Source organism: Octopus bimaculoides, chromosome 3 (genome assembly GCF_046866305.1).
Source record: "Octopus bimaculoides isolate indiv1 chromosome 3, ASM4686630v1, whole genome shotgun sequence".
Classification (NCBI taxonomy): domain Eukaryota; kingdom Metazoa; phylum Mollusca; class Cephalopoda; order Octopoda; family Octopodidae; genus Octopus; species Octopus bimaculoides.
Window position 1 is genome coordinate 155,915,272 of NC_142930.1, and position 27,897 is coordinate 155,943,168.

Genomic DNA, 27,897 nt, shown 5'->3' on the forward strand with positions numbered 1-27,897 from the left:
GGAGAATTGTTTCTTAATATTGTTTCACCTGTTGTTAATGGGTCCTGCATGGAGGCGCAATGGCCCAGTGGTTAGGGCAGCGGACTCGCGGTCATAGGATTGCGGTTTTGATTCCCAGACCGGGCGTTGTGAGTGTTTATTGAGCGAAAACACCTAAAGCTCCACGAGGCTCCGGCAGGGGATGCTGGCGAACCCTGCTGTACTCTTTCACCACAACTTTCTCTCACTCTTACTTCCTGTTTCTGTTGTGCCTGTAATTCAAAGGGTCAGCCTTGTCACACTGTGTCATGCTGAATATCTCCGAGAACTACGTTAAGGGTACACGTGTCTGTGTAGTGCTCAGCCGCTTGCACGTTAATTTCACGAGCAGGCTGTTCCGTTGTTCGGATCAACTGGAGCCCTCGACATCGTAAGTGACGGAGTGCCAACAAAAACAACAACAATGGGTCCTTGATAGGTTTCAATGATGATGCTTTGGTCAATAAACTTGTTAAACTAATGTGGCCTGAAATTTGATGGGAGGGGACTAGTTGATTCACTGGTACTTAATTTACCAACCTTTGAACGGTGAAGTTGACCTCAGTGGAATTTGAACTCAGAAGGTAGCAATGATTGAAATGCCGCTAAGCATTTTGTCGCACATGCTAAAGATTCAGCCAGCTCGCCGCCTTCAATAATAATAATAATAATAATAATTATAATAATAATGATGACATGGAAGTATGAATAATGTTGATAAATAGAAATTAATGTTTTATAGGAAGAGCGAGAATTAACTTTGGTTATAAAGGTTACAATATTATGATATAAAGAGACGAAGAGCAAGTGTATGAACTCTGTTATATTGTCTGTTATATATATATATATATATATATATATATATATATATTTATATATATATATATATATATATATATATATATATATATATATATATATATATATATATATATAAATACATATATATATATATATATATATATATGTATATATATATATATATATATATATATATATACATATATATATATATATATATATATATATATGTATATATACATAGATATATATATAGATATATATATATATATATATATATATATATATATATATATATATATATATATATATATATATATATATATATATATATATATATTTATATATACATATATATATATATATATATATATATATATATATATATATATATATATATATCACTCCGTTTCCACCCCGCCACCCTACCCCTTCGTCGGAGGATCCTACGGGCCTTCCGTCGCCTCCAGCTCGATCCCACTACCCACCCCATTTTCCCCAACCCACCCCTATCCGCTTTCAAACGCGCCCGCAACCTACGCGATCTACTGGTCCGCAGTACCTTCTCCTCTTCCTCCCCACCCCCACCCGGCTCCTTCCCGTGCTCCAGATCCCGCTGTCACACCTGCCCCTTCATCACCAACACTACCTCTGTCACCGGATCGAACCTACAAACACTTCACATTCCACACAGTTTCACCTGCACCTCCTCTAACCTTATTTACTGCATCAAATGTACCCTATGCAACCAACTCTACGTGGGGCAGACGGGCCGCCGGCTGGCCGACCGTTTCACCGAACACCTAAGGGACGTTCGGCTAGGTTCGGACTCCCCTGTCGGCCGTCACTTCCAACTGCCCAACCACTCTCCCTCTAACATCTCCGTTTTTGGCCTCGCCCTGCACCATGGGTCCACTCCCTCGCGACTCCACTTGGAGCAACGCTACATTTTCAACCTTAATTCTTCTTTCCCCTTCGGACTCAACACAGCCTTCTCTTCCTTATGACTCTCCCCTTTACGTCCCTGCAACACTTTACATAATTTTTTTTTTTTTTTAACCCCCCCCCCCTCGTCCCCCTTACATTATATCCATTATTCTCTTGTTATTAGACTTACTTTTTTCTACTTTTTATCTCACCACTACCTACACGCACAAATACCCACACACCTTACATATATACCGCCCACATACATATACCGCCCACATACATGACAAACATACATACGCGCCCTCACACACACATAGCCGAACGCACATATATACACACACACACCCATATATACGCGCACGCCTACATACACAGCCGCATACACATGCACACACATACACACAGGAGTGCACACACAAAATAACACACATACCTGGCACACATACGCACGCACACACATAAACATACACATACACACCCCTCACATACATAAAACCACACACACACACACATACACACATACACGACACACATACACATATACACACAGGCACACATACACATATACACACATGCACACACACCTCTCACATACACAATACTCACTCATATACATAACACATACGCACGCACGAAAACATACACAATATACACATACACGCACGCACAAAAAATATACACACACGCGCACACGGAAACACATACAGACATACATACACACACACACACACCCGTACCTAACACTCACAATCCCACACACACACGCACATCCACACATATACACACACACGCACACACCCACATACACACACACTTCTCACCAACACTACACTCACACAGACACGCATACAATCATACACACATGGGCATAAACAACACACGCATATACAATAGCAAACGCACGCACACACACGTACACAGCAACGCACATACACACAACATACACATACACACAAACACACACGCACGCACAGAAAACATACACATACACACACGCGCACATACAAAATACACACACACACGTACACGTACCTAACACCGACAACCCCACACAAACACGAACACACACACACCCAAACAACCACCTGTTGACCTTCTACCTACACTGTCTACAGCGTCCACTAACCAGTCCTGCTACTAATTTCTTCCACTACGTCATACACACACACACACACACACAAACACACTAACAGATAAACCACCAAACCATGCACACACACACACACACACATACATACGCACACACACGTTCTGTTATCACACACACACTCGCAGACTTACGCACGCGCACCGATATTCATCTCCCTTTTTCACTCTCCTATCTTAGAAAGAACTTTTCCCCCACCACCTCCTCTTCCGGTCTTTTCATCATGTAACCTCGTGGGCATCGGTACCATTTTCCTCTTTCTCCGTTCTTCCATTCTCCGAACTTTCCATCTTTCCGACGAAGGGCTACGCCCGAAACGTCATACACTCTCTCTTTCCTTTCCTGAGCGTCCAATAATACTATCCATATCACGTCCTCACTTTGTTGTTTTTTTGTTTTTTTGTTATTGTGTTTTTGAACTATATATATATATATATATATATATATATATATATATATATATATATATATATATATATATATATATATATATATATATGTATATATATATATGTATATATATATATATATATATATATATATATATATATATATATATATATATATGTATATGTATATATACATATATATATATATATATATATATATATATATATATATATATATATATATATATATATATGTATATATATATATATATATATATATACATATATATATATATATATATATATATATATATATATATGTATATATATATATATATATATATATATATATATATATATAAATATATGTGTGTATATATATATATATATATATATATATATATATATATATATATGTGAGTAAAAATAAATACAAAAAAAGGGTTTTGTATGATCGTGTATAGAAGAATATTTTATTTTATTTAAAAGAGTTCCAACTCTGTCTGTTTTTTATGTTTTATTTATATTCTTGTAAAATTAATGTGGGATATAGAATATGGAATATATAATATATAATATCAAAATGGATGGTACCATGAAATGAAGTATTGAATGTCTTATTGAATATATGGAATATGTCTTATTGAATATATGAAATATTGAGTGTTCAATATAAAGAATTAAATATATAAAGGCGAATACGTATTTTCAATACCTTGTGGTATTCATCATGGCCTATATATATGTGTGTGTGTTTGGGGGGGGGGGGGGGAATTGTCTACATATATACACACACACATGCAGACAAACATACATTCTGTTATCGTTTTATGAAGTTACAATTTCTTTAAAATATGTATCTAAATATTTATTTATGTATGCATTTAAATGAAGCTTTAATGTTTTACCTCGTATCCTGTTGGCATGTTTTTCCATTCGTTCTCTGAGCTAAATGCTTAAAATTACTGGGTATCTTGCTGTATATATTTGTGTGTGTGTGTGTGTATGAGTGTGTGTGTGTATGCGTGTGTGTATGAGTTAAACAATCGTGTTGATGATACACATGTATACAAAAGTAAGTTCCAATGCTTCTAATTACCAGCAAGCATACACACATACATATGTGTGTATATATATATATGCACATACACACATTCACACACATATGTCTGTATATCCATGTATATATATATATATATATATATATATATATATATATATATATGTGTGTGTGTGTGTGTGTGTGTGTGTGTGTGTGTGTGTTAATAAACTAATGGCTATCAGGAAAATGCAGACATTCATAAACAGATGTCTTACGAGAATACTTTCAAGAAATCCGAATATCTTCTGCAATAGCCGAGTGTGGGAACATGTATAATGACTTCCTGCTGATGTGCAAATCAACAGAAGATAGAAATAGGTTTGACAGGCGTTAAGGAAATCTGCTTGCGGCACTAACTAAAGAGTCCTTGATGTGGATGGAGTTGCTAAGGAACTCAGATGACGCTCGTATTAAAAATACCAAAAAAAAAATTAAATAAAGCAAGGAAGCAACAGAAAACTAGCATATAACAAATATTAATATCGGTAAAAGTACAAACTTAATGAGACAGAAAGAATGGGTTTACTGTGCTGTGGGGCAACTAATGAGTGTTGGAGGAAACCCCTATGTGGTCACACAGCTTGTCAGAAATGGTAGCCAGGTCTCTCTCAGAAATCATACTTAATAAAGGCAGCGAGCTGGCAGAAATGTTAGCACACCGGGCGAAATGCCTAGCGGTATTTCGTCTCCCGTTATGTTCTGAGTTCAAATTCTGCCGAGGTCAACTTTGCCTTTCATCCTTTCGGGGTCGATAAATTAAGTACCAGTTACGCACTGGGGTCAATGTAATTGACTTAATCCCATTGTTTGTCTTTGTCTGTCCCCTCTATGTTTAGCCCCCTTGTGGGCAATAAAGAAATAAGAAATCATAATTATGTTTTTCTGAAATTGAAGTATATAGGGACATGTTAGATTTAGAATATGTCTGGAAAAGACTGGATGGCCATGGCTAGTAAGGCTTTGCTCATAAAACTGCGTGATCTGTGTTGGCTTGTGGTTTTCATCATCATCATCATCATCGTTTAACGTCCGCTTTCCATGCTAGCATGGGTTGGACGATTTGACTGAGGACTGGTGAAACCGGATGGCAACACCAGGCTCCAGTCTGATTTGGCAGAGTTTCTACAGCTGGATGCCCTTCCTAACGCCAACCACTCAGAGAGTGTAGTGGGTGCTTTTACGTGTCACCCGCACGAAAACGGCCACGCTCGAAATGGTGTCTTTTATGTGCCACCCGCACAAGCCAGTCCAGGGGCACTGGCAACGATCTCGCTCGAAAATCCTACAGGAGCCAGTCAGGCGGTACTGGCAACGGCCACGCTCAATATGGTGCATCTCATGTGCCACCTGCACAAGAACCAGTCCAGGAGCACTGGCAACGATCTTACTTGGCTTGCCGGGTCTTCTCACGCACAGCACATTTCTAAAGGTCTCGGTCAGTAGTCATCGCCTCGGTGAGGCCCAATGTACGAAGGTCTTGCCTCACCACCTCAGCCCAGGTCTTCCTGGGCCTACCTCTTCCACGGGTTCCCTCAACTGTTAGGGTGTGGCACTTTTTCACGCAGCTATCCTCCTCCATTCTCACCACATGTCCATACCAGCGCAATCGTCTCTCTTGCACGCCACAACTGATGCTTCTAATGTTCAGCTTTTCTCTCAAGATACTTACACTCTGACGGGTATTCACATTGACATTACACATCCAACGGAGCATACTGGCTTCATTCCTTGCGAGCTTACGTATGTCCTCAGCAGTTACAGCCCATGTTTCACTGCCATGTAGCATGGTTGTTCGTACGCATGCGTCATACAGTCTGCCTTTTACTCTGAGTGAGAGTCCCTTTGTCGCCAGCAGGGGTAAGAGCTCTCTAAACTTTGCCCAGGCTATTCTTATTCTAGCAGCTACACTTTTAGCGCACCCACCCCCACTACTAACTTGGTCGCCCAGATAGCGGAAGCTATCGACTACCTCTAGTTTTTCACCCTGGAATGAGATAGAAGTTGTTTCCTGTTTGTTTGCAGTCTTTATTGCACCTGAACATCTGCCACAAACAAAAACTAACTTGCTAGTTAACCTGCCTTTGATGTTGCTGCACCTCTTATGTGTCCATAGCTTGCACCGGGTACATCTTATAGAGTTACTACCTACTCCTTTTCTACATACTGAGCTGGGCCATCTACCTGAAGGGGTTTGTGTTTTATCTACCTTCCTACTTATTAGGATTTTGGTTTTAGCTAGGTTGACTCTAAGGCCCTTCAATTCTAGACCTTGCTTCCACACCTGAAACTTCTCCTCTAGTTCTGATAGTGACTCCGCAATTAGGGCAAGGTCATCAGCATAGAGGAGCTCCCAGGGGCAACCTGTCTTGAACTCCTCTGTGATTGCCTGGAGGACTATGGTAAATAATAGGGGGCTGAGGACGGAACCTTGGTGGACCCCTACCTCTACCCGGAATTCATTGCTGTACTCATTTCCAACCCTCACCTTACTGGCAGCATCTCTGTACATGGCTCGCACAGCTCTCACTAACCATTCTTCTATCCCAAGTTTCCTCATTGACCACCAGATAAGGGATCGGGGGACCCTGTCAAAGGCTTTCTCCATGTCAACGAAAGCCAGGTACAGAGGTTTATCCTTAGCTAGGTATTTCTCCTGCAACTGTCTCACTAGAAATAAGGCATCAGTAGTGCTTTTACCTGGCACGAACCCAAACTGCATCTCATCTAAGTTGATTCGCTCCCTAATTAGTTGGGCTATGACCCTCTCTGTAACTTTCATAACCTGATCTAACAGCTTGATGCCTCTGTAATTATTTGTATCTAAAGCGTCACCTTTACCTTTGTAGCAGTTGACTATGATGCTGCTACACCAGTCATTGGGTATGACTCCTTCGTGTATCACCTGGTTCGTAATATGGGTGACTAGGCTATAGCCAACACTGCCAGATATTTTGAGCATCTCTGCAGTGATTCCTGATGGGCCGGGGGCTTTCCCGGTCTTCATACTCTTAATTGCTTTATCTACCCTGGTACTATCAACTCGGATAGCTGGTCCCTCTATTGGGTCGACATACGGCAGGCTCTCTTTCTCCCATTCATTCTCTTTATTAAGCAATCTATCGTAGTGGCATCTCCAGACCTCTTTCTTTGCATCCTCATTTAATGCAAGCATACCATCATCCATGCGAACACATTTCTCTCCTACAACATCGCTATTCTCTCTCCTACACTGTCTTGCAACACGAAATACCTCGAATCTTTCGTCCTCACGGCGCAGAACATTGGCAAATCTTTCCTTTTAAACTTTAAAATTAGAAAGAGAGAGATAATGACACTTGGTGGTTCAGAAATGAGATTCTTGTTTACAGAGGTCTGGAGGTCTAATTCTCAATCAAACCGCAAGCCATGATGGTCATTAAAATCAGGGTGAATCATTAATTGCTGTTATGTATTTTCTTATTCTTTTAATACAGAGATTATTAGATATTAACGTTTACTTTAATACCACTTAATCTCTCTCTATCTCTCTTTCTCTCTCTCTCTCTCTCTCTCTTTCATTCATATAATTATTATTAACTGTTTATTTGAAGTTCTGGTATTAAAACTGGCTTGTCAAAATCTATTATTTCAACTCTATGTACAGTATGTGAGTCCTCCTTTCACTGCATGTTTAGTGTATAAACTACATAAATGTATTAAACAAGCATTTATGTACACACACACACACACACACACACAAATGCACACACACACACACACTCACACTTGGCAAAGTTAAGATATATCACACAAATGCATACATATGAGTGGTTGGCGTTAGGGAGGGCATCCTGCTGTAGAAACTCTGCCAAATCAGACTGGAGTCTGGTATAGCCACCTGGTCCACCAGTCCTCAGTCAAATCGCCCAACCCATGCTAGCATGGAAAGTGGACGTTAAATGATGATGATGATATATATATATCTATATATATATATATATATATATATATATATATAAATATATACATATATATGTGTGTTTGTGTATATATATATATCTGCGATGACTTTTTGTGATGATCATTTTGGGAAGCAGTGTCAATTTTACGATTCTATAAATAATAATATGTGCCTCAATATTAGACCATTTAGCTTAGTCAATGCACAATGATCGTTTATAAGCTTTAAGCTTATAAAATATTATTAATAAGATATGTATATATATATATATATATATACTTTATTTAAAAGCAGCAGAAATATAACAAAAAAACCGTTACTCTGAGTTTCACGTTCCCGTTCATCGGACAGTTTTGTTAGAAATGGAGGAAGGATAACGATGCAATCGAAAGTAATGTAAAATTTAAAATTTTAAATTTTAAATTTTAAATGTTTTAAATTTTAAATTTTACATTACTTTCGATTGCATCGTTATCCTTCCTCCATTTCTAACAAAACTGTCCGATGAACGGGAACGTGAAACTCAGAGTAACGGTTTTTTTGTTATATTTCTGCTGCTTTTAAATAAAGCATATTACTCTACCTCTGGTATTTGAGTACTCTTTTTTCCACCTTGTTGCACATTTCATGTGCTTACTCCGGTATATATATATATATATATATATTATGGACATCATAAGAACTTATAAACTTTCATGAGAATGTGAAGCAGTTCTTTTTTTTCTTTGTAACAGTGAATCTTGAATCACATAAATCTAGAAATAAATCTAGAAATCTAGAGCCCATGGGACTTGAACCCCCATCTCTTGTAGACATGCATACAAGACACACACACATTCAAATGTTTTTTTTTTATATAGAAATACTCGTCATGTGACCCATCCATAGCGTTCTGTTTCTCTTTCTCTTTCTCTTTTCCATATTTCTATGTTAAAATGATTCATCATCATAATTGCTTAGCGATACAAAAGTATTATTTTTATTTTTATTTTATTTTAATTTTATTTTTTTAATTTTTTTTTTCCTATATCTCACTGCAAATAAATTTATGTGTAATTGTTGTGTGGTATTTGTTTTCTATCTTCTGTGAATGCTGACCGAAGTATTACTTTTGGAACAGCTGAAGGACGACGGCACCGAATCTGGGACAGAAGCAGAAGACGAAAAAGCCGCACGTCTTGAATGTCGGACATTATCAGCCGGAAATCGTAGGTACCCCCCCATCATTGATGTCTGTCGTTAGTCGAAGTCAGTGTATGCAGTTGTTCTTTGGCAAGTGAAGTGTTTGTTGTTGTTGTTGTGGTTGCTGTTGTTGTTGTGGTTGTTATTGTAGTTCTGTTGTTGTTGTTTTTTTGTTGTTATTACTTACTACATTTATTTTTGTTGTTGTTTTCTTTGTTCTTTTTCTTTTTACTTTTTTTCTTTTATTTTGCTGATGCCTGTGTTGTTGCATAACATTATCATCATCATCATCATCATCATCATCATCATCGTCATCATCATCATCATCACCATCATCAGCATTATTATTATTATTATTGGCAGTGAGTTGGCAGAATCGTTAGCACACTGGGCAAACTGCTTAATGGCATTACAACTGGCCTCATGTTCTGAGTTCAAATTCTGCTGAGGTCGACTTTGCCTTTCACCCTTTCGGTGTTGATAAATTAAGTACCCGTGAAACACTGAGGTCAATGTAATCAACTTGACCCCTCCCACAAAATTTCACACCTTGTCCTTTTAGTAAAAAGGATTATTATCGTTATCATAAGGGCAGCTGATTAGCAGAATTAATAGAATGGCATTCAAAACATCCACTTTTCTGTTCTGAATTTGTATATGATTGCCATCCACTCATGACTGAAGAAGACCATTGCTGACCTTCAGGAACATTGTGCGCTCTAGGATTAACTTATATTTTGCATTTGCAGCTCCGTTGGTAGCTAATGAGCCCTGCTCTTGACAAGCATACATGACTGCAAACATTGCAGACCAAGCTTTCCCCATTCACTATACGAGCCGTGCGCTTTCGCGCAGCTCACTTAAGTTCTTCATGCTGGATACATGCTCTCTCAAAAGTGTCGATCCTCTCCTTAACCTGCTCCCTCCATCTGTGGCAATGACAAGCATTGTTCTCCCAGTCAGTGTCCTGCATATCACTGGCCTTTAATGAGGACTTGACACTGTCCTTAAATCGCAGCCTTCCATTCACAAGTTCTCCATATAGCATCTGCTTAGGAATCCTGGTATCCTTCATTCTAATAAGGTGTCCAAACCAACGTAACCGGTGCTCGTGCACCATTGCTTCAATACTCAAGATATCAGCTGTCGTCAGGACCTGTGTGTCTGAAATTTTTGAGGTCCAGCCAACATTGAGAATGTGTCTGAGACATCTCTGATGAAAACATATATATATATATATATATATATATATATATATATATATATATATATATATATATATATATATATATATATCACTAGTCTTGCCCGTATGTTTTGCTTCGCTGGATTTTTTCTTTGAGAACTATTCGGTCTTAAAAGACACATTACACGTGATCTTCTTCTTGCACATTAGCAGTCCACTTAGTGGTCTCTTTTATATATATATATATATCTTGCCAGAGAAGACTTGTGACCCTTCTACCATTAATAAAATAAGTACCAGTCATTTACTTGGGAAAGATGTGTCTGATTATATCTTTCCCATTTGTGACTTTGTCATAACATAAGAAATCCATCATCATCATTATCATTATTATCATCATCATCATTATTATTATTATTATTATTATTATTATTATTATTATTATTATTATTATTATTTGGATCGGCAGGTATTGTTAGAGTCTCAGAAAACAAAAAGAAGGAAGTCTCTCATGGTATTTGTTCTACCCCTTTACATTCTGTGTTCAAATTCCACCGAGGCCCACTATAACCCACATCCTTTCCAAGTCAATAAACCACAAAGTATCAGTCAAACACTTGGGGACAGAAGTATTGGTTAACCTTCTCCCCTGAAACTTTGGCCTTGTATTTAAGTCATAAACCCTTATTATAACCATTGTTTCTATTATGGAGGGGTAAAGACTATGCCTCAAATTGGTTTTGAGACCCCGTTTCAAATCCATGTTACGACTTCCTGTTGCCCTTGAGGATGTCAGGTGTCATAGTTCTCATTCATTATAAACCAAACATTTCAGTTTTATTTAAGAAATTATAATTGCACTTGTTAACCTTTTTTTTTTTAATGGCATTCATTTTCACTTGTATTTATCATTATGTTGTATATCTGCATGGATGTGGTTGCAAATGGGACATGGGACAGGATGTATAGGCAAGCAAGGTAGGCAGCCCCTATCTAAACGAAAACTAAAATATTAATTGTTAAATATATAATGTAAATGATTCCCATTTCATTATAAAATGTTACTAATTTTATGCATGGATTTCAGTAAAATAAAATATATTTTGATGTTAAACAAGCGGAATTTCTCTTAAGATATATATATGTGTGTGTGTGTGTGTGCGTGTGTGTATATGTGTGTATGTGTGTGTGTGTGTGCATGTGTGTGTACGTGTGTGTACGTGTGTGTGTATGTGTGTGTGTGTGTGTGTGTATGCATGTGTGTATGTGTGTGTGTGTGTGTGTGTGTGTGTGTGTGTGTGTGTGTGTATACCCACTAACTGTTGTCAATATTAAATAAACCTCTGAGTTCAAATCCAGAATACATTAAACACTGGGCCATAAAGATGGAATGATTGCTGCTGAGTGGCTGTGTCGTAAGTAGCTTACTTACTAACCACATGGTCCCGGGTTCAGTCCCACTGCATGGCACCTTGTGCAAGTGTCTTCTACTATAGACTCAGGCCGACCAAAAAGCCTTTTGAGTGGATTCGGTAGACGGAAACTGAAAGAAGCCCGTCGTATATATATATATATATAATGAATGAGTCCTATCTATCTGTCTATCTATCTACCTACTTACCTATCTATCTATCTATATACATATATATGTGTGTGTATACATGTGTTACTATATATATATATATATATATATATATATATATATATATATATATATATGTATATGTGTGTATATATATATATATATATATATCATCATCATCATCATCATCGTTTAACGTCCGCTTTCCATGCTAGCATGGGTTGGACGATTTGACTGAGGACTGGTGAAACCGGATGGCAACACCAGGCTCCAGTATAATTTGGCAGAGTTTCTACAGCTGGATGCCCTTCCTAACGCCAACCACTCAGAGAGTGTAGTGGGTGCTTTTACGTGTCACCCGCACGAAAACGGCCACGCTCGAAATGGTGTCTTTTATGTGCCACCCGCACAAGCCAGTCCAGGGGCACTGGCAACGATCTCGCTCGAAAATCCTACGGGAGCCAGTCAGGCGGTACTGGCAATGGCCATGCTCAAAATGGTGCATCTCATGTGCCACCCGCACAAGAACCAGTCCAGGGGCACTGGCAACGATCTTACTTGGCTTGCCGGGTCTTCTCACGCACAGCACATTTCCAAAGGTCTCGGTCAGTAGTCATCGCCTCAGTGAGGCCCAATGTACGAAGGTCTTGCCTCACCACCTCAGCCATATATATATATGTCTGTCCTTGGCTGGCCTCAAATCTCACCTGCGAACCCATGGAAAACAAACCTCACCCAGCTATTCTGATTATATGTCTGTGCACACGTTTGAATGTGGTGTGTGCCAGAGGGTTTGCAAATCCAATGGGGGTCTTAAAAGACATGTTAGGATCCACAATGAGCAGAACTTACTTGCAGGTATTGGTAGTGCAAATCAGAGGTGCAATCTGTGTGGGTGTTTTTTCAAAACACTGTCTGGTTTAAAAAGCCACATCAGACGCCATGAAAGGGCTAAGGTGTAGGTGCAGGAGGTGGTCAAACTCTGTTTAAGGAGTAGACAACCACCACCATATATATATATATATATATATATAAGAAGGTTTGGAGGTGATGTACAGGAATTATATATTAGAAAAAAATAATAAGGTATTCAGATATCTGGATAGTTGTACATTTACAGATTTTTATTAATATGTCATATGTCTTTATAAATTAGCGCTTGCATCTATTCTTGTAGATTCTCCAGATATATATATATATATATATATATATATATATATATATATATATACTCACAAACATAAACATAGTTGTTGTTTTCATAATATTTCTACAAATTGTCTCATTGTAATAACACCTGTTGCTGACAATTTACCATGTACGTTTGACAATTTACCTAATCAATGCCTACTGCCTACCCCAAGTATTTACTCACAGCATGTGCCTGCTATGTGTATTTCAGTTGGATTTCAGTGCACTTGCGTGTAGGCAGAGCGCCATCCACCGATTCCTCTCTGCTGTGATTTGATAAACGGCTGTATGTCAGTTTGGTACTGTCAAGGTGGTGGAGGTGGTGGAGGTAGTGGTGGAGGTAGTGGTGGAGGTGGTGGTGGAGGTCTGTCTGCGTCGAGCTGTTGGAGGGAAGTCTGTCTGAAAAGAGACCTGGAATATGGTGCATGAAAGTAAGAATATATTTTCGCTCTGATTTGAATCTGGATATTAACATATTGCGTTTGGCATTGGTTCAATATGAAGCGAGCTTGTGAAACAGAAGAACATCAACAACAGCAACAACAACAACAACAACAACAGCAACATAAGAATTCTCCAGCCATTGAAAGTGACCCTACATGGTCGCTTAACTTGCTAGAAATAGCAGCCAAATCTTCCTCTAATTGTACCCTATTAACATATTGGATAATATAGTCTTAGGTGCTGATAAAAAGACAGGTTGGTCATGGTTGAAATGCTTTTGCTCATAGATTTTCTTGGTTTGAATCACCACCCAAGAGGTGAAGAAGATCCATAAGAGGAATTCTTCCATTGCTTGGTGGCTGTGGTGAAAGAGGTTGCTTGGTAGACAAGGCTGAAAGGCATGAGAACAGATACATTCCTCTTTGGTAGAGCTCTCATTGACTTCTTCAAGTTTCACTTGAAAAGGAAACTGTGAGTGGAGAGTGAAGTGCTGTCCCTGAGTGAGTTTATTGAAAGGTAGTTCGAGCGTGGCCGTTGAGCGTTAATTCAAGCGAGATCATTGCCAGTGCCGATGGACTGGCTCCTGTGCAGGTGGCACATAAAATACACCATTTCAAGCGTGGCTGTCGCCAGTCCCACCTGACTGGCCTTTTGCTGGTGGCACGTAAAAGCACCCACTACACACTTGGAGTTGTTGGCGTTAGGAAGGGCATCCAGCTGTAGAAACTCTGCCAAATCAGATTGGAGCCTGGTGTCGCCTCCTGATCCACCAGTCCTTAATCAAATCGTCCAACCCATGCTAGCATGGAAAGCGGACGTTAAACGATGACGGCGATGATGATGATGATGTAGGTGAAAGTTGCGAAAATGGCAAGAGTGGATGGACCTGTGAGTTTGAGAGAAAGAATTGGAGAGTGCTCTTGCTCTTGGGGTTTCAGGGAAATCTTGGACAGTGGAGTTCCTCAATTATCCCTAGAGGCCTTCCTGTATTAGGAGGGCCATATCTCTATCCTCCTCCCCACCACTTTCTTTTTTAACCTTTGTATGCTATGCATATACCTCTTCTTTTTTCAGTGTATATTGTATATATTTAATTTCTGTTCTATATTTAAGAGATGAAGAATTATGTACACTATTTACATTATTTACATTTGAAGGATGTTTGTCCTCATCTTGTCTGTTGTTTTACATAATGCTTCGGCTGATATACCCTCCAGCCTTCATCAGGTGTCTTGGGAAACCCAGGTTCGAAATTTCCGCAAGACACCTGAAGATGGCTGGAAGGTATATCAGCTGAAACGTTGTGTTAACAACAAACAAGTTGAGGACAAATATCCGTCGAATGTAAATAATGTAAATAATGTATTTAATTTCTTTCTTTCTTTCTTTCCCTTTTTTTTTTTATCATTTCATTATGCTTGAACCCCCACACTTTAAGTCTGTCTTTACATTGTCTCCCTTGCCCTTGTGGCAAATATATGAAATCCTCCTCCTCCTCCTCATCATCATTACTATTATTATTATTATTATTATTATTATTATTATTATTATTCAGTAGTTTTTTTTATAACATGCTTTCACTTCACTACCGAGCGCAGCTCTGTGCACCTTGGGTATGTGCTGTGGTTTGCTGTGATGCACTTATGGATACTGTATTCAAAGTGTTTTGCGTAGGATGTGTGCAGTGCCCAGTAGTGCAATTTTCTGTATGTTATATATACTTGTAAGTCCTGGTGTTTTTGTTATGTATTTGTCTGAATATTTTTTTATTATACATCATTATTATTATTATTATTATTATTATTATAATTATCATTATTATTATTATCATTATTATTTCGTTTTATTGGCCACAAGGGCTAATATCAATTAAAAACATGTAAGGACAAAGACAGGACGAAGGTTACAAAAGGTTTTGTCCTTACATGTTTTTAATTGATATTAGCCCTTGTGGCCAATAAAACGAATTAATTATTATTATCATCATCATTATTATTATTATTATTATTATTATTATTATTATTATTATTATTATTATATTTTTTAAATAGTTTAATTAGAAATGCAGTGCTCAAGGCCCTTTACAGAACCTTATTTAAGACTGCTGGATAGAAAGGGAGTCGTTCACTAACTAGGAGCCTAGCTTGCTGGACACACACTATGGCCAGGTGGTGGTGTCAAACCAAGCACGGGGTTAACTTTACCACCCAGTGCTATTTTCATTGTTACTTCATTTATTTAGCGGTGGTCTTTTATCTCCTGGAACCGGATACAAAATTTATTGAAACCAGATTGATATCAAACACTCTCTGCTTCTTTATACATAGAATTGCTGCCGTAGATGATATCGTGGTCATTATGAAATTTCATATATTTGGACATTGTTCCTCTTCTCTCTTTGACCAATTTCATCTGGTTGATATTTTTGCATCGGATAACCTCGAGTTAAAAGGTTTCATTTATTGTTATTGCTTCTGCGTGTGGTGATACCTGATATCAAGGATTAATAACCTATCTAGCATAAACCATTAAATGGGTATCTAGCTCTGGAGAATGAACTTAATATCTAATAAATACAGTTTTGCAATTATTTAGAGCCCTTCCATTGTGATATTTCAAATGAAATACACAGCTTACGTATTCCTGTTATCTATTAATTAATAGATAATAATTAAGATTTTAGCTGGATTTAGTAAACGAACAGCTCTGTGATTAAGAAGCTGGTTGCCTGGAGTGCGACTTGAAAAGTTCTTACATGACAGTAAGATGTGTTTTAGTTTAAATATCAAAATCATCATCATCGTCGTTTAACGTCCGCTATCCATGCTAGCATGGGTTGGACGATTTGACTGAGGACTGGCAAGCCAGAAGGCTACACCAGGCTCCAATCTGATCTGGCAATGTTTCTACAGCTGGATGCCCTTCCTAACGCCAACCACTCCGAGAGTGTAGTAGGTGCTTTTACGTGCCACCGGCATGAAGGCCAGTCAGGCGATATTGGCAACGGCCATGCTCATAATCACCTCAAACTGTGAAGACGCATGGCTGAGTGGTTAGAGCATTGAGCTTACGATCGTGAGGTTGTGAGTTCGAATCACCGACCGGGCTGCGTGTTGTGTTCTTGAGCAAGACACTTTATTTTTTCATTTTCACGTTGCTCCAGTTCACTCAGCTGTACAGGGTGTCCACAAGGTCTGGGTACATGGAGTAAATAAAATCATCCTCATCATCATCATCGTCGTCGTCGTCGTTTAACGTCCACTTTCCATGCTAGCATGGGTTGGACGATTTGACTGAGGACTAGTGGACCAGGAGGCGACACCAGGCTCCATAACATGAACAATTAAATATAAGAAATAATAATATCTTAAAGCATGTGTTAATACCCATGTGGGTACATGAAGTAAATAAAATCATAACATAAACAATTAAATATAAAAAATAATAATTTCTTAATGTGTTAATCCCCATGTACCCAAACTTTGTGGACACCCTGTAGAAGTAAGTTGCGACGTCACAGGTGCCAAGCTGTATCGGCCCCTTTGCCTTTCCCTTGGATAACATCGATGGCATGGAGAGGGGAGGCCGGTATGCATGGGTGACTGCTAGTCTTCCATAAACAACCTTGCCAGGAGTTGTGCTTGGGAGCGTAACTTTCTAGATGCAATCCCATGGTCAGTCATAACCGAAGGGGGGGAGGGAGGTCTAAGCAGTAACACCTCCAATTAGAAATAGTAGTTATTTTTGTTGTATCATGGGTTATTTTCTGTATCATGGGTTATTTTCTCTCAGTCATCACCATCATTATTTAATGTCTGCTTTCCATACTGACATGGGTTGGACAGTTTGACAGGATCTGAAAGGAGTTTGACAGAAAACTGCACCATGCTTTGCTGTCTGTTTTGGCATGGTTTTTACAGCTGGATACTAGTTTATTTACATCTCTGTAACTTAGCAGTTCAGCAATATAAACCAGGGGCTAGCGAAAGCGAAATCGTGATGGCACCTGTACCAGTAGATCACTAAAAGCACCATCCGAGCGTGATCGTTGCCAGAGCACCAGCTGTCTGGCTTCCGTGCCGGTGGCACGTCAATAGCACCATTAGAGCATGATTGATACCAACGTTGCCTTCCTGGCACTTGTGCAAGTGGCACGTGAAAAGACATTCAAGTGAGTTCATTGCCAGTAAAGCTGGACTGGCTCCTGTGCAGGTGGCACGTAAAATACACCATTTCGAGCGTGGTTGTTGCCAGTACCTCCTGACTGGCCTTCGTGCCAGTGGATCGTAAAAGCACCCACTACACTCTCGGAGTGGTTGGCGTTAGGAAGGGCATCCAGCTGTAGAAACTCTGCCAAATCAGATTGGAGCCTGGTGTAGCCATCCGGTTCGCCAGTCCTCAGTCAAATCGTCCGACCCATGCTAGCATGGAAAGCAGATGCTAAACGATGATGATGATGAAAATAAGTACTAGATTTCTAAAAAAATTACCAGGATCAATTTGTTTGACTAAAATCCCTCGAGGAAGTGTGCCAGCATGGTTGCAGGTCATTGAGTGAAACCAGTCAAATATAAAAAGATTAAAGATGAAGTGAAATTTCTTGTGATTCTGGATGGATGTTCATCATCTTTATTTTCAAAACTGCTTTGTAAAAACGTGCAAGCCTTGGTGGCCTTCAGTTATATGCGAAAGATACAGCTCTTACTTAATGGCCAGTTATTTTTTTTTTCCTTTTTTTCTTTTCCAATATATTTAATGGTATTTGCATTTCAATGGGATAAACACAATGCAAATATCTGAAACAGCTGTTTAGAAAGTTATTTCGTGTGTGTGTGTGTGTGTGTGTGTGTGTGCATACATGCATTAGTGTATTTATATGTATGTGTATGTATACGTATATTTATGTATTTTTGTGTGTGTATATATATATACATATAAATATGTAGGTGTGCCTCTCTCTCTCTCTCTCTCTCTATATATATATATATATATATATATATATGAATATGTATGTGTGTGTATATATATGTATATGAATATGTATGTGTGCATATATATGTATGTATATGACTATATATGTGTGAGTATATACATATATATATATATATAATATGTATATGTATGTGTGTGTACATGTATATGTATGTGTGTGTGTGTATATATATATATGAATGTGTATGTGTGAGTATATATATATATGAGTGTGTGTGCATGTATACGTGTATATATATATATGTGTGTTGTATGTTTGTATATATACATATATACACACATGTATGTGTGTACGTATATACATATATATATATATATATATATATGTATATATATATATATATATATATATATATATATATGTATATCATCATCATCATCATCATCATCATCGTTTAACGTCCGCTTTCCATGCTAGCATGGGTTGGACGAGGCCTATATATATATATATATATATATATATATATATATATATATATATATATATATATAGATAGATAGATAGATAGATATGTATATATATATATATATATATATATATATATATATATATATATATATGTATCTATAGGCATGTATATATTTGCATGTATGCATTTATGTATATATATATATATATAGGTGTGAGGTGTGTTGTCTATGTGTGTGTTTGTGTGTGTTTGTATGGATGAAACTTATTGCTAAATAAAAAGATGTCATCTGACACTTGATACCTGGTTTTTCCCTTCAGTCGAGGGGGGGGGGATTGTGGTGGTAGTGGCAGTGAAGTTGTTGTTGTCATTGTTGTCATCAGTGGTCTTAATGGAGTTAAAGAAATATGTTTACCGGGGGTGGGGGGGGGTGGAGAAAAGCAACACACAAAACCAAAGAGCAAAGCAACCTGTGAAGTCATACAAAGTGAAATTGTAATTTATTTTAGGGCTTCATTATAGTCTCTTTCGTGAATGTATTAAACTGACAGCAAAGGTTTCAAGTAGGCCATCACGTGCAGATGAAGAAATGATGCTGTCACTACATCTGCAGCTGGGAATATTATAGAGGGAATGAAGAACACACACACATACACACACACACACACACACACACACAATCTACCTGTGTCTCCTTCTCTCTCACGTAAAAAAAAACATCATTTGAGCATGGCTGTTGCCAGTACCGCCAGACTGGCCCTCGTGCCGGTGGCTCGTAAAAGGCACCCACTACACTCTCGGAGTGCTTGGCGTTAGGAAGGGCATCCAGCTGTAGAAACTCTGCCAGATCAGATTGGAGTCTGGTGTAGCCATCTGATTTGCCAGTCCCCCAGTCAAATCGTCCAACCCATGCTAGCATGGAAAGCGGACGTTAAACGATGATGATAATGATGATGATGATATCAGACACTTTCTAGAAGTCAACAAAATAATTGATAGTATATAAGAAAGGAATGTAAATGTCTAAATGTATATTTTTAATTGCTGGGAAGTAGCGGAGGGAGGAATACATGACAAAACTTATTGGAAATCTTTAAAAAAATGTTTGTTTTTTTTTTGTTTATTTTTCAATGTTTAGTCAGTGATCTGCTTAGTTTGTTTATGGTTTCTATATCAATACTGTATTGAATTTATATTTGGAAAAAACAATCGTTCATCTTTCCAGGAAACCATAGACTGAAAATGTTTAGTAGTTTAGTAGTTTGTGTGTGGTTTTTGTTGTTGTTGTTGTAATTCAGTCTCTTGTTGGCTCTTGTCAAGCTGAACTATATTCAAAGACACTCCAGCCGTGACCATTCCTTCGCTGCTGGAGTCCTCTGACACCCGAGAAAATAGTCCACTCTGGTTGAAGGATTCAATGTCTCCCTTATTTTTTTTTTTTTTAAGCGTGGCTGTGTGGCAAGAAAGTTGTTTCCCAACCACCTGGTCCCAGGTTCAGTCCTGCTGTGTGGCACCTTGGACAAGTGTCTTCTACTATAGCCTTAGGCTGACTAATGCCTTGTGAGTGGATTTGGTAGAGGGAAACTGAAAGAAGCCCATCGTGTGTGTGCGTGTATATATATATATATATATATATATATATATAGATATATAGATATATATATTTATATATAATGAATAGGCCCTTTTGACCAGGCTCAACAAAACGAGTACTCTTGTTATATATATATATGTGTGTGTGTGTGTGCATGTATATATGTATATATATATGCATGTATATATATATATATATATATATATATATATATATATATGTATATATATATATATATATATATAAATATATATATATATATGTATATGTATATATATATATATATATATATATATATATATATATATATATATATATATATATATATATATATATATATGTGAGTGGTTGGCGTTAGGAAGGGCATCTAGCTGTAGAAACTCTGCCAAATTTAGATTGGAGCCTGGTGTTGCCATCCGGTTTCACCAGTCCTCAGTCAAGTCATCCAACCCATGCTAGCATGGAAAGCGGACGATGATGATGATGATGATGATGATATATATATATATATATATATATATATATATATATATATATATATATATATATATTTGTGTATGTTTGTGTCTGTTTGTCCCCTACCACTGCTCGACAGCCGGTGTCAGTGTGTCTATGTTTACCTCTCTGTAAGCTTAGTGGTCCGGCTACAAGAGATCAATAAAATAAGTACAAGGCTCCAAAAAAAAAAAAAAAACCCCTGAAGCCAATTTGTCCGACTGACAACTGTTCAAGACAGTGCCCCAGTATGGCCACAGTCCATGGTGCCAAAGAAGCAGTAGACCAGTGAGTTACATGACTCACCATTAATGTTAGTACAGGATGTTTATGACTGTTATTAGCAGCATGCAGTCCCAGGTGGGAGATAGATAAGTATTCCATGGTAAGGGTCTCAAGTGACCCCACTTTTTTTTTCTTTCTAGCTATTTATGACAGTGGGTGTGTATATTTTAAGGGCACACTATTATTTGTGTGTTAACAGTGATGACATTGTTTCGCATTAGAAAATACACTGACCTGATATATAGACTTGCAACATATGGAAAATATAAAGTCACACCATATTCCTTAGAATGAGGTTGCTACAGACAACAACATAGCCAAGGTACATGTACACATTGAAACATAAGCACATCTGCCATACACACACACATACACACGTGCACATACACACACATATGCAAACACATGCACACACACACACTCTGATTGACTTGGCATTTCAGTTGCTTGTGTGTATTTTTGTGTGTATGCACGTGTGTGTGTTTGTGCGTGTGTGTGTGTGAGCGTGTGTGTGTGTGAGTGTGTGTGTGTGTGTGTGTGTGAGTGTGTGTGTGTTTTTGTGTGTGTGTACAGTGATCAACTGTGTGAACTGTAAATATTTTTGCTAGTGACAGCCACTGGCACCACCACCACCACCTACTACTACTACTACTACTACTAATACTACTACTACTAATACTACTACTACTGCTGCTGCTGCTGCTGCTACTACTACTCAAAAAGAGAACTTGTTTAATTGGTATGGTTTCCATATCTTCCCTTGCAAGCACAAGCCATACAGTGACACATGGACTGGCACACACACACACACACACACACACTCACATGCACACACACATGCATGCATATCGATGCACACTTTTATATGCAATATGCATACACTCACAAACATACTCAGTGGTACAAATACATATATACACACTAACATGCATAAACACACACACACTGACTGTCTGTCTTTCTCGCTCTCTCTCTCTCTCTCTCTCTCTCTCTATCTATCTATCTATCTATCTATCTATCTATCTATCTATCTATCTGTCTGTCTGTCTATCTATTTATCTCTTTATCTGTCTTATATACCACTGGGATGGCTTCACAAGCAATGAGTGTGGGATTAGACTTCGGCAGGCTATGCAAGACTGTCTGAAACAGGAGGGGTATCACCATCATGACAAAGATCAAGGTGTGCCGGGCTGTTGTTCTCACAACGTTGCTTTACGGCTGCGAGTCCTGGACGGTCCACCGGCATCATGCCAGGAAGCTGAACCACTTTCATACAATATACCTCAGAAAAGTGGCAGGACAGTATCCTAGACACCAAGGTACTAATACGTGCTAACCTGCCCAGCATCCATACCATCTTGATGCAGTCTCAACTTTGCTGGGCAGGGCACCTAGCTCGCTTGTCGAACTGCAAAAGGGAAAGTGGCTCACAATGCGACCAGAAGAAGCACTTTAAGGACAAGCTGAAAGCCTCACTGAAAGCATTCAACATCGACCATGCAACTTGGGAGCAGTCTGCTCTAGACAGAGAAAGGTGGTGATCAGCTGTCCACAAGGGTGCCAACACATGCGTGACCAATAGGAACGCTGCTCCTGAAGACAGTAGACAAGCCAGGAAGAACAGAGCTAACAACCCTGTAGCAGGCGCTACCATTCCCTGCCCACACTGTCAAAGACTCTTTGGGGCACAGATTGGCCTCACTAACCATCTGTAGACTCACAAAGCAAGCCCACCCCCACCCCAGGATGACTAGATGGTCTTTGTGGCATCCACAGACAAAGTAATTAGTAGGGATACAATATACTCTGGTCTCTAGCATATAGGCTGAATTCAAAGACAAGAGAATATATCTTTATCACTTTCTATCTCTGTGTGTGTGTGTGTGTGTGTGTATGAGCATGTGTATGTATATATTATATATACACACACACAGGCATATATATATATATATATACACACACACATATATACATACATGCACACACACATATATATATATATATATATATATACATATATATATATATACATATATATATACACATATATATATATATACATACATACATACATATATATATATATATATATATATATATATATATATGTGTGTGTGTGTGTGTGTGTGTGTGTGTGTGTTGAGAGAAAGGGAGATGTATGTTTATGCCTCTTTATCAGTTTGTTTTCTTTCACTTCCTTGCTCTAATTTTTTTTTCTTTTATGTCTTTCTCTTATCTATCTGTCTGTCTGTCTTCTCACACACACACCCTCTCTCTCTCTCTCTCTCTCTCTCTCTCTCTCTCTCATTGTCTCTCATTCTCTCTGCTTGTTTCTCCTTTTCTCTCCTGTTTATTTTCCTTCTCCTTGTTGACAGATTTTTCTTTCTTTCTCTATTTCTTTCTTTCTTTCTTTCTTTCTTTCTTTCTTTCTTTCTTTCTTTCTTTCTTTCTTTCTGATCTGTTTGTTTTTCTTTCTTTCTTTCTCTTTTTCTTCTTCTTCCTCTCAAACTTGATATCTTTTCAACGTTCAAAGGTTTCTCTTTTCTCTCCTTCATTTCAGTTCACCTCCCTCTCAATTACACACACACGCACGCACACACACACACACTCACACATATATATACATATCTGTCTGTCTGTCTCTCTCTCCTCTTCCCCCCCCCCACCCTAGTGACTTAATTACCTAGTATTTACAATATCTCGTTACCATTTTAATTGTTTTCTATTCTATTCCTTTTCTTTACAGGGCACTAGGCCAAATATTGGTGGCGGCGGCAGTGGTGGTGGTGGTGGTGGTGGTGGTTTTGGTGGTAGTGGTGGTGGTGGTAGTGGTGGTGGTAGTGGTGGTGGTGGTGGTGGTGGTTTTGGTGGTGGTGGTGATGGGGAGACAGATTTGACTGAATTAACTATCCTTGCATTTGTTGTTGTTGTATAGCCCAAGTTCAGCGCTTATCGAGCTTGTCTATGAGTAAAGGCATGCCAAGCATGACCATCACATCGTTTTGCTGTCAGGGACTACATTTGACGTGGTTTTTTAGGAGAAATTTGGCTGCTCTTTTTAGCATATTGTGTGGCTTCTATGAAACTCCTTTGTTGTTGTTGCTCTTGCTATTAAGTGTTGAGCTGGCAGAATTGGTAGAATGCTGGACAAAGCATGCTAAGCAGCATTTCATCTGTCTTTATGTAGTAATGGGAACTAGTAACCTCTTGAAACCCCACCATCAAGAAAAGGAACTGGGGTTGACTAGGTCAGCTAAGCATTGGAGTCAATGTAATTCTCCCTCCCTTTAAAATTACTGGCCCCTCCATACTAAAACATAGAAGACATTATATCAGCTGAAGTAGGTTCTTATCAAGTATACCTATTATAATTGATATTGTTCTTATTTACCATTTGTTAGTCTCCATTTTGTTTGTATTGCAATTGTTTGTATCTGATATCTATCAAATAATTCCACAGAGATTTTTATTGTTGTTCTGTGTAAAGATTTAGTCTAAAAATTTTCTCTTTCCCATTGATTTTTTTTCATAAAGCTTGTCTTAATGTTTAGATTGGCCTGAGTTAAGATTTATTTAAGGCACCGGATGCCATATTATCGGAATCTTCAAAACTCAAACATCTTAGTTCATTATTTGGAATATTTTCAGGTGAAATTCGGTGCAGGCATGGCTGTGTGGTTAAAAGGCTTACTTTATTCTAACTACATGGTTTCAGGTTCAGTCCCATCTTGAGCTAGTGTCTTCTGAAGCTCCTAGTCCACCAATGCCTTGTGAGGGAATTTGGTAGGCGGAAACTGTGTGGAAGCGGCGAGCTGGCAGAATCGTTAGCACGCCGGGCGAAATCCTTAGCGGTATTTCGTCTGCCGTTTCGTTCTGGGTTCAAATTCCGCCAAGGTCGACTTTGCCTTTCATCCTTTCGGGGTCGATAAATTAAGTACCAGTTACGCAATGGGGTCGATGTAATCAACTTGATCCCTTTGTCCATCCTTGTTTGTCCCCTCTATGTTTAGCCCCTTGTGGGCAATAACGAAATAAGGAAACTGTGTGAAAACTCATCATGTGTGTGTGTGTGTGTGCGTGTGCCCTTACACACACATCATATGGCAACCACCGTTCGCTTACGTCTCTGTAACTTAGCAGCTCCCTTAACTTAGCTATTTGGCAAAAAAAACTGATAGAAAAGTACCAGACTGGAGTCAATTTGCTTGACTAAATCTTTGAAAGCAGTGCCAAAGCACGGCTGAAGTCCAGTGACTGAAACAAAGAAAAGTAAAAAATTACTTGGATCAAATCAGAACCGGTACCATCAATAGCTGATAGAAACCTGTTACTGTTACTGGTTACATAATAACTCATTATTACATGCGCATAGCTGAGTGGTTAAGAGCCAAATCAAGGCCCCCTACAGTTCTTGCCCTGTGAGGAAGGTTTGTGGGCTTCTGGCAGATTATGAAGCAAATCTAGTCGTGTTCAGATTATTCTGTCAGATGTGATGCTTATCTATTCACATTTTGGAATTAATCATACATTATCTTGTAGCTTTGCGATTTCGATGGTGTGTTTGTTTATTTTTAGAATGACATTGTAGGGAAAGTGTGAGAGGCGAGATCTTGCCAGTTTGAACATAAAACAACTGGAATATTTGAGCCAGATAATGACTTTTTTTTTCCACTGTTGTCAACTCTGGGTTGTCTTTTCTGTCTTTCTTCTCCCAAGCCATGTTAATTTTTGAATTGCCATCAATACTTCAGTAACCCTGCCTTTGCCTAGGGAATTGTGTTGGCCCTACATAAACCCCCTTTTTACCTCTGGCAAAAAGACGCTCCATATTAGTGTGGCCTCTGTCCTTTGACCTGTTCAGCATGGGAGACCCTATCAGGCACTTGCGCTCTACTAGCAAAGCTCTCAAGGTCATTGAGGCTCACAAGCAATTACACTACAAGAACTGGACATTATGGGGGGCCATTAGGATTTCCAAGCCCAATAAAGCATTTGAGTTAAGGTTACACTGATATTTAATTCTGTACCTGACTTTTCTGGGTTCAAGATGAGGTGGAGTGAAAAGATGTCCTCTGCAGCAGAAATGCCATGGGAATAAATTGGTTTTTGACTTGAAGTTAAGAAAATGGATTCAACCTCAAATTCTTCATTAAGTTTCTGTTACTTTTACAGCTGTAATTGTTTAGTCCAGGTTGTCCCTGGTCAAAGGTATTTCAGTTGTGATCATTATATCATGTTAGGGTTATTTAAAACAATTCTACCCGTTGCGTCCTATGTAACCCTTTTGGTAACAACCCACCTGAAATCACCTTTGGTTTAAGAGGCCATCCTGTTTTAAGACAATCTTAATTAATCATCCCATTAAAATCTCATGTTAATTGATGTTCTAAAAAATTAATAATAGCAAAATTGTTTTCTTAAATTCTTCATTATTCTCAAAAACTAATTAGATTAAAGACAATGTTTTTTAATAAAAGTATGGTAATGGAAAGCTTTAGATCGTATTGTGCGATTTCAAAGAGATTTGGTTGTTATTTCTGGGAGTTACAACATCCACATAAAGGCTCTTTTTTATTGGTTTGTTTTCATTGAGTAGTTGTATTCGATGGAAGACCTCTCTCTCTCTCTCTCTCTCTCTCTGTAGAATCATTTATTTGTTTTTCTCTGTTTTTTTTTTCTTTCGATATTTTATCCAATAATATCAAAATTTGCTGAACTATCCAAGCAATTCTGTTATGGAAAATAGATATTAAATCACTGAAATTAAAAATAATAGCATATTAAAATAACAAGCAAGATAAAAACATTCAATTTTCTTACCATTATATTTTGCAATATTTGATCATAAAATATTTTTGTATAAAACTTTCTCTGTAGCATTTTTTTTGTATTTATTTTTATGTAATTTATCCGCCCCCCCTCTCTCTCTCTCTCTGCTTTGTTAGCATTAGTTCAGGAGGGAAAAAAAAGAAAGAAACAAAAATTAAATAAATAAAATAATAAAACAAACTGTGCTTCAAGCAGAATTTTATAGCTCAATGCCAACTATTTATATTACATAAGTTTCTACTGCAACAAGATTTTATTTATGCTGTTTACACTATCTCAGAAAAACCTGGAAGTAAATAATAAATAAAGACAGAATTCTTGTTTGAGATAACTTCAGCTGTTTTTCTTATTGAAATGTTCCAATACTTTTGTTTCAA

The 27,897-nt window shown here is 38.1% G+C and overlaps 1 protein-coding gene across 8 annotated transcripts in view; it reads left to right on the forward strand.

Moving 5' to 3' along the window:
• The window catches only part of LOC106872321 (uncharacterized), a 217,908-nt gene that overhangs the window by 96,757 nt on the left and 93,254 nt on the right, over positions 1–27,897 (forward strand). For 3 of the 8 annotated variants that reach the window (XM_089349842.1, XM_089349843.1, XM_089349845.1), the window contains one exon: positions 9,431–9,535. The exons of 2 other annotated variants lie outside the window; for them this stretch is intronic. Coding sequence is in view for 2 of the 6 variants with exons in the window: in XM_089349840.1 (XP_089205966.1) it covers positions 9,448–9,535 (88 nt within the window). In the remaining 4 variants the exon portion in view is untranslated. The remainder of the gene's footprint in view (positions 1–9,430; positions 9,536–27,897) is intronic. 3 more of the 8 variants (XM_089349840.1, XM_089349841.1, XM_089349846.1) reach the window with 1 other exon arrangement.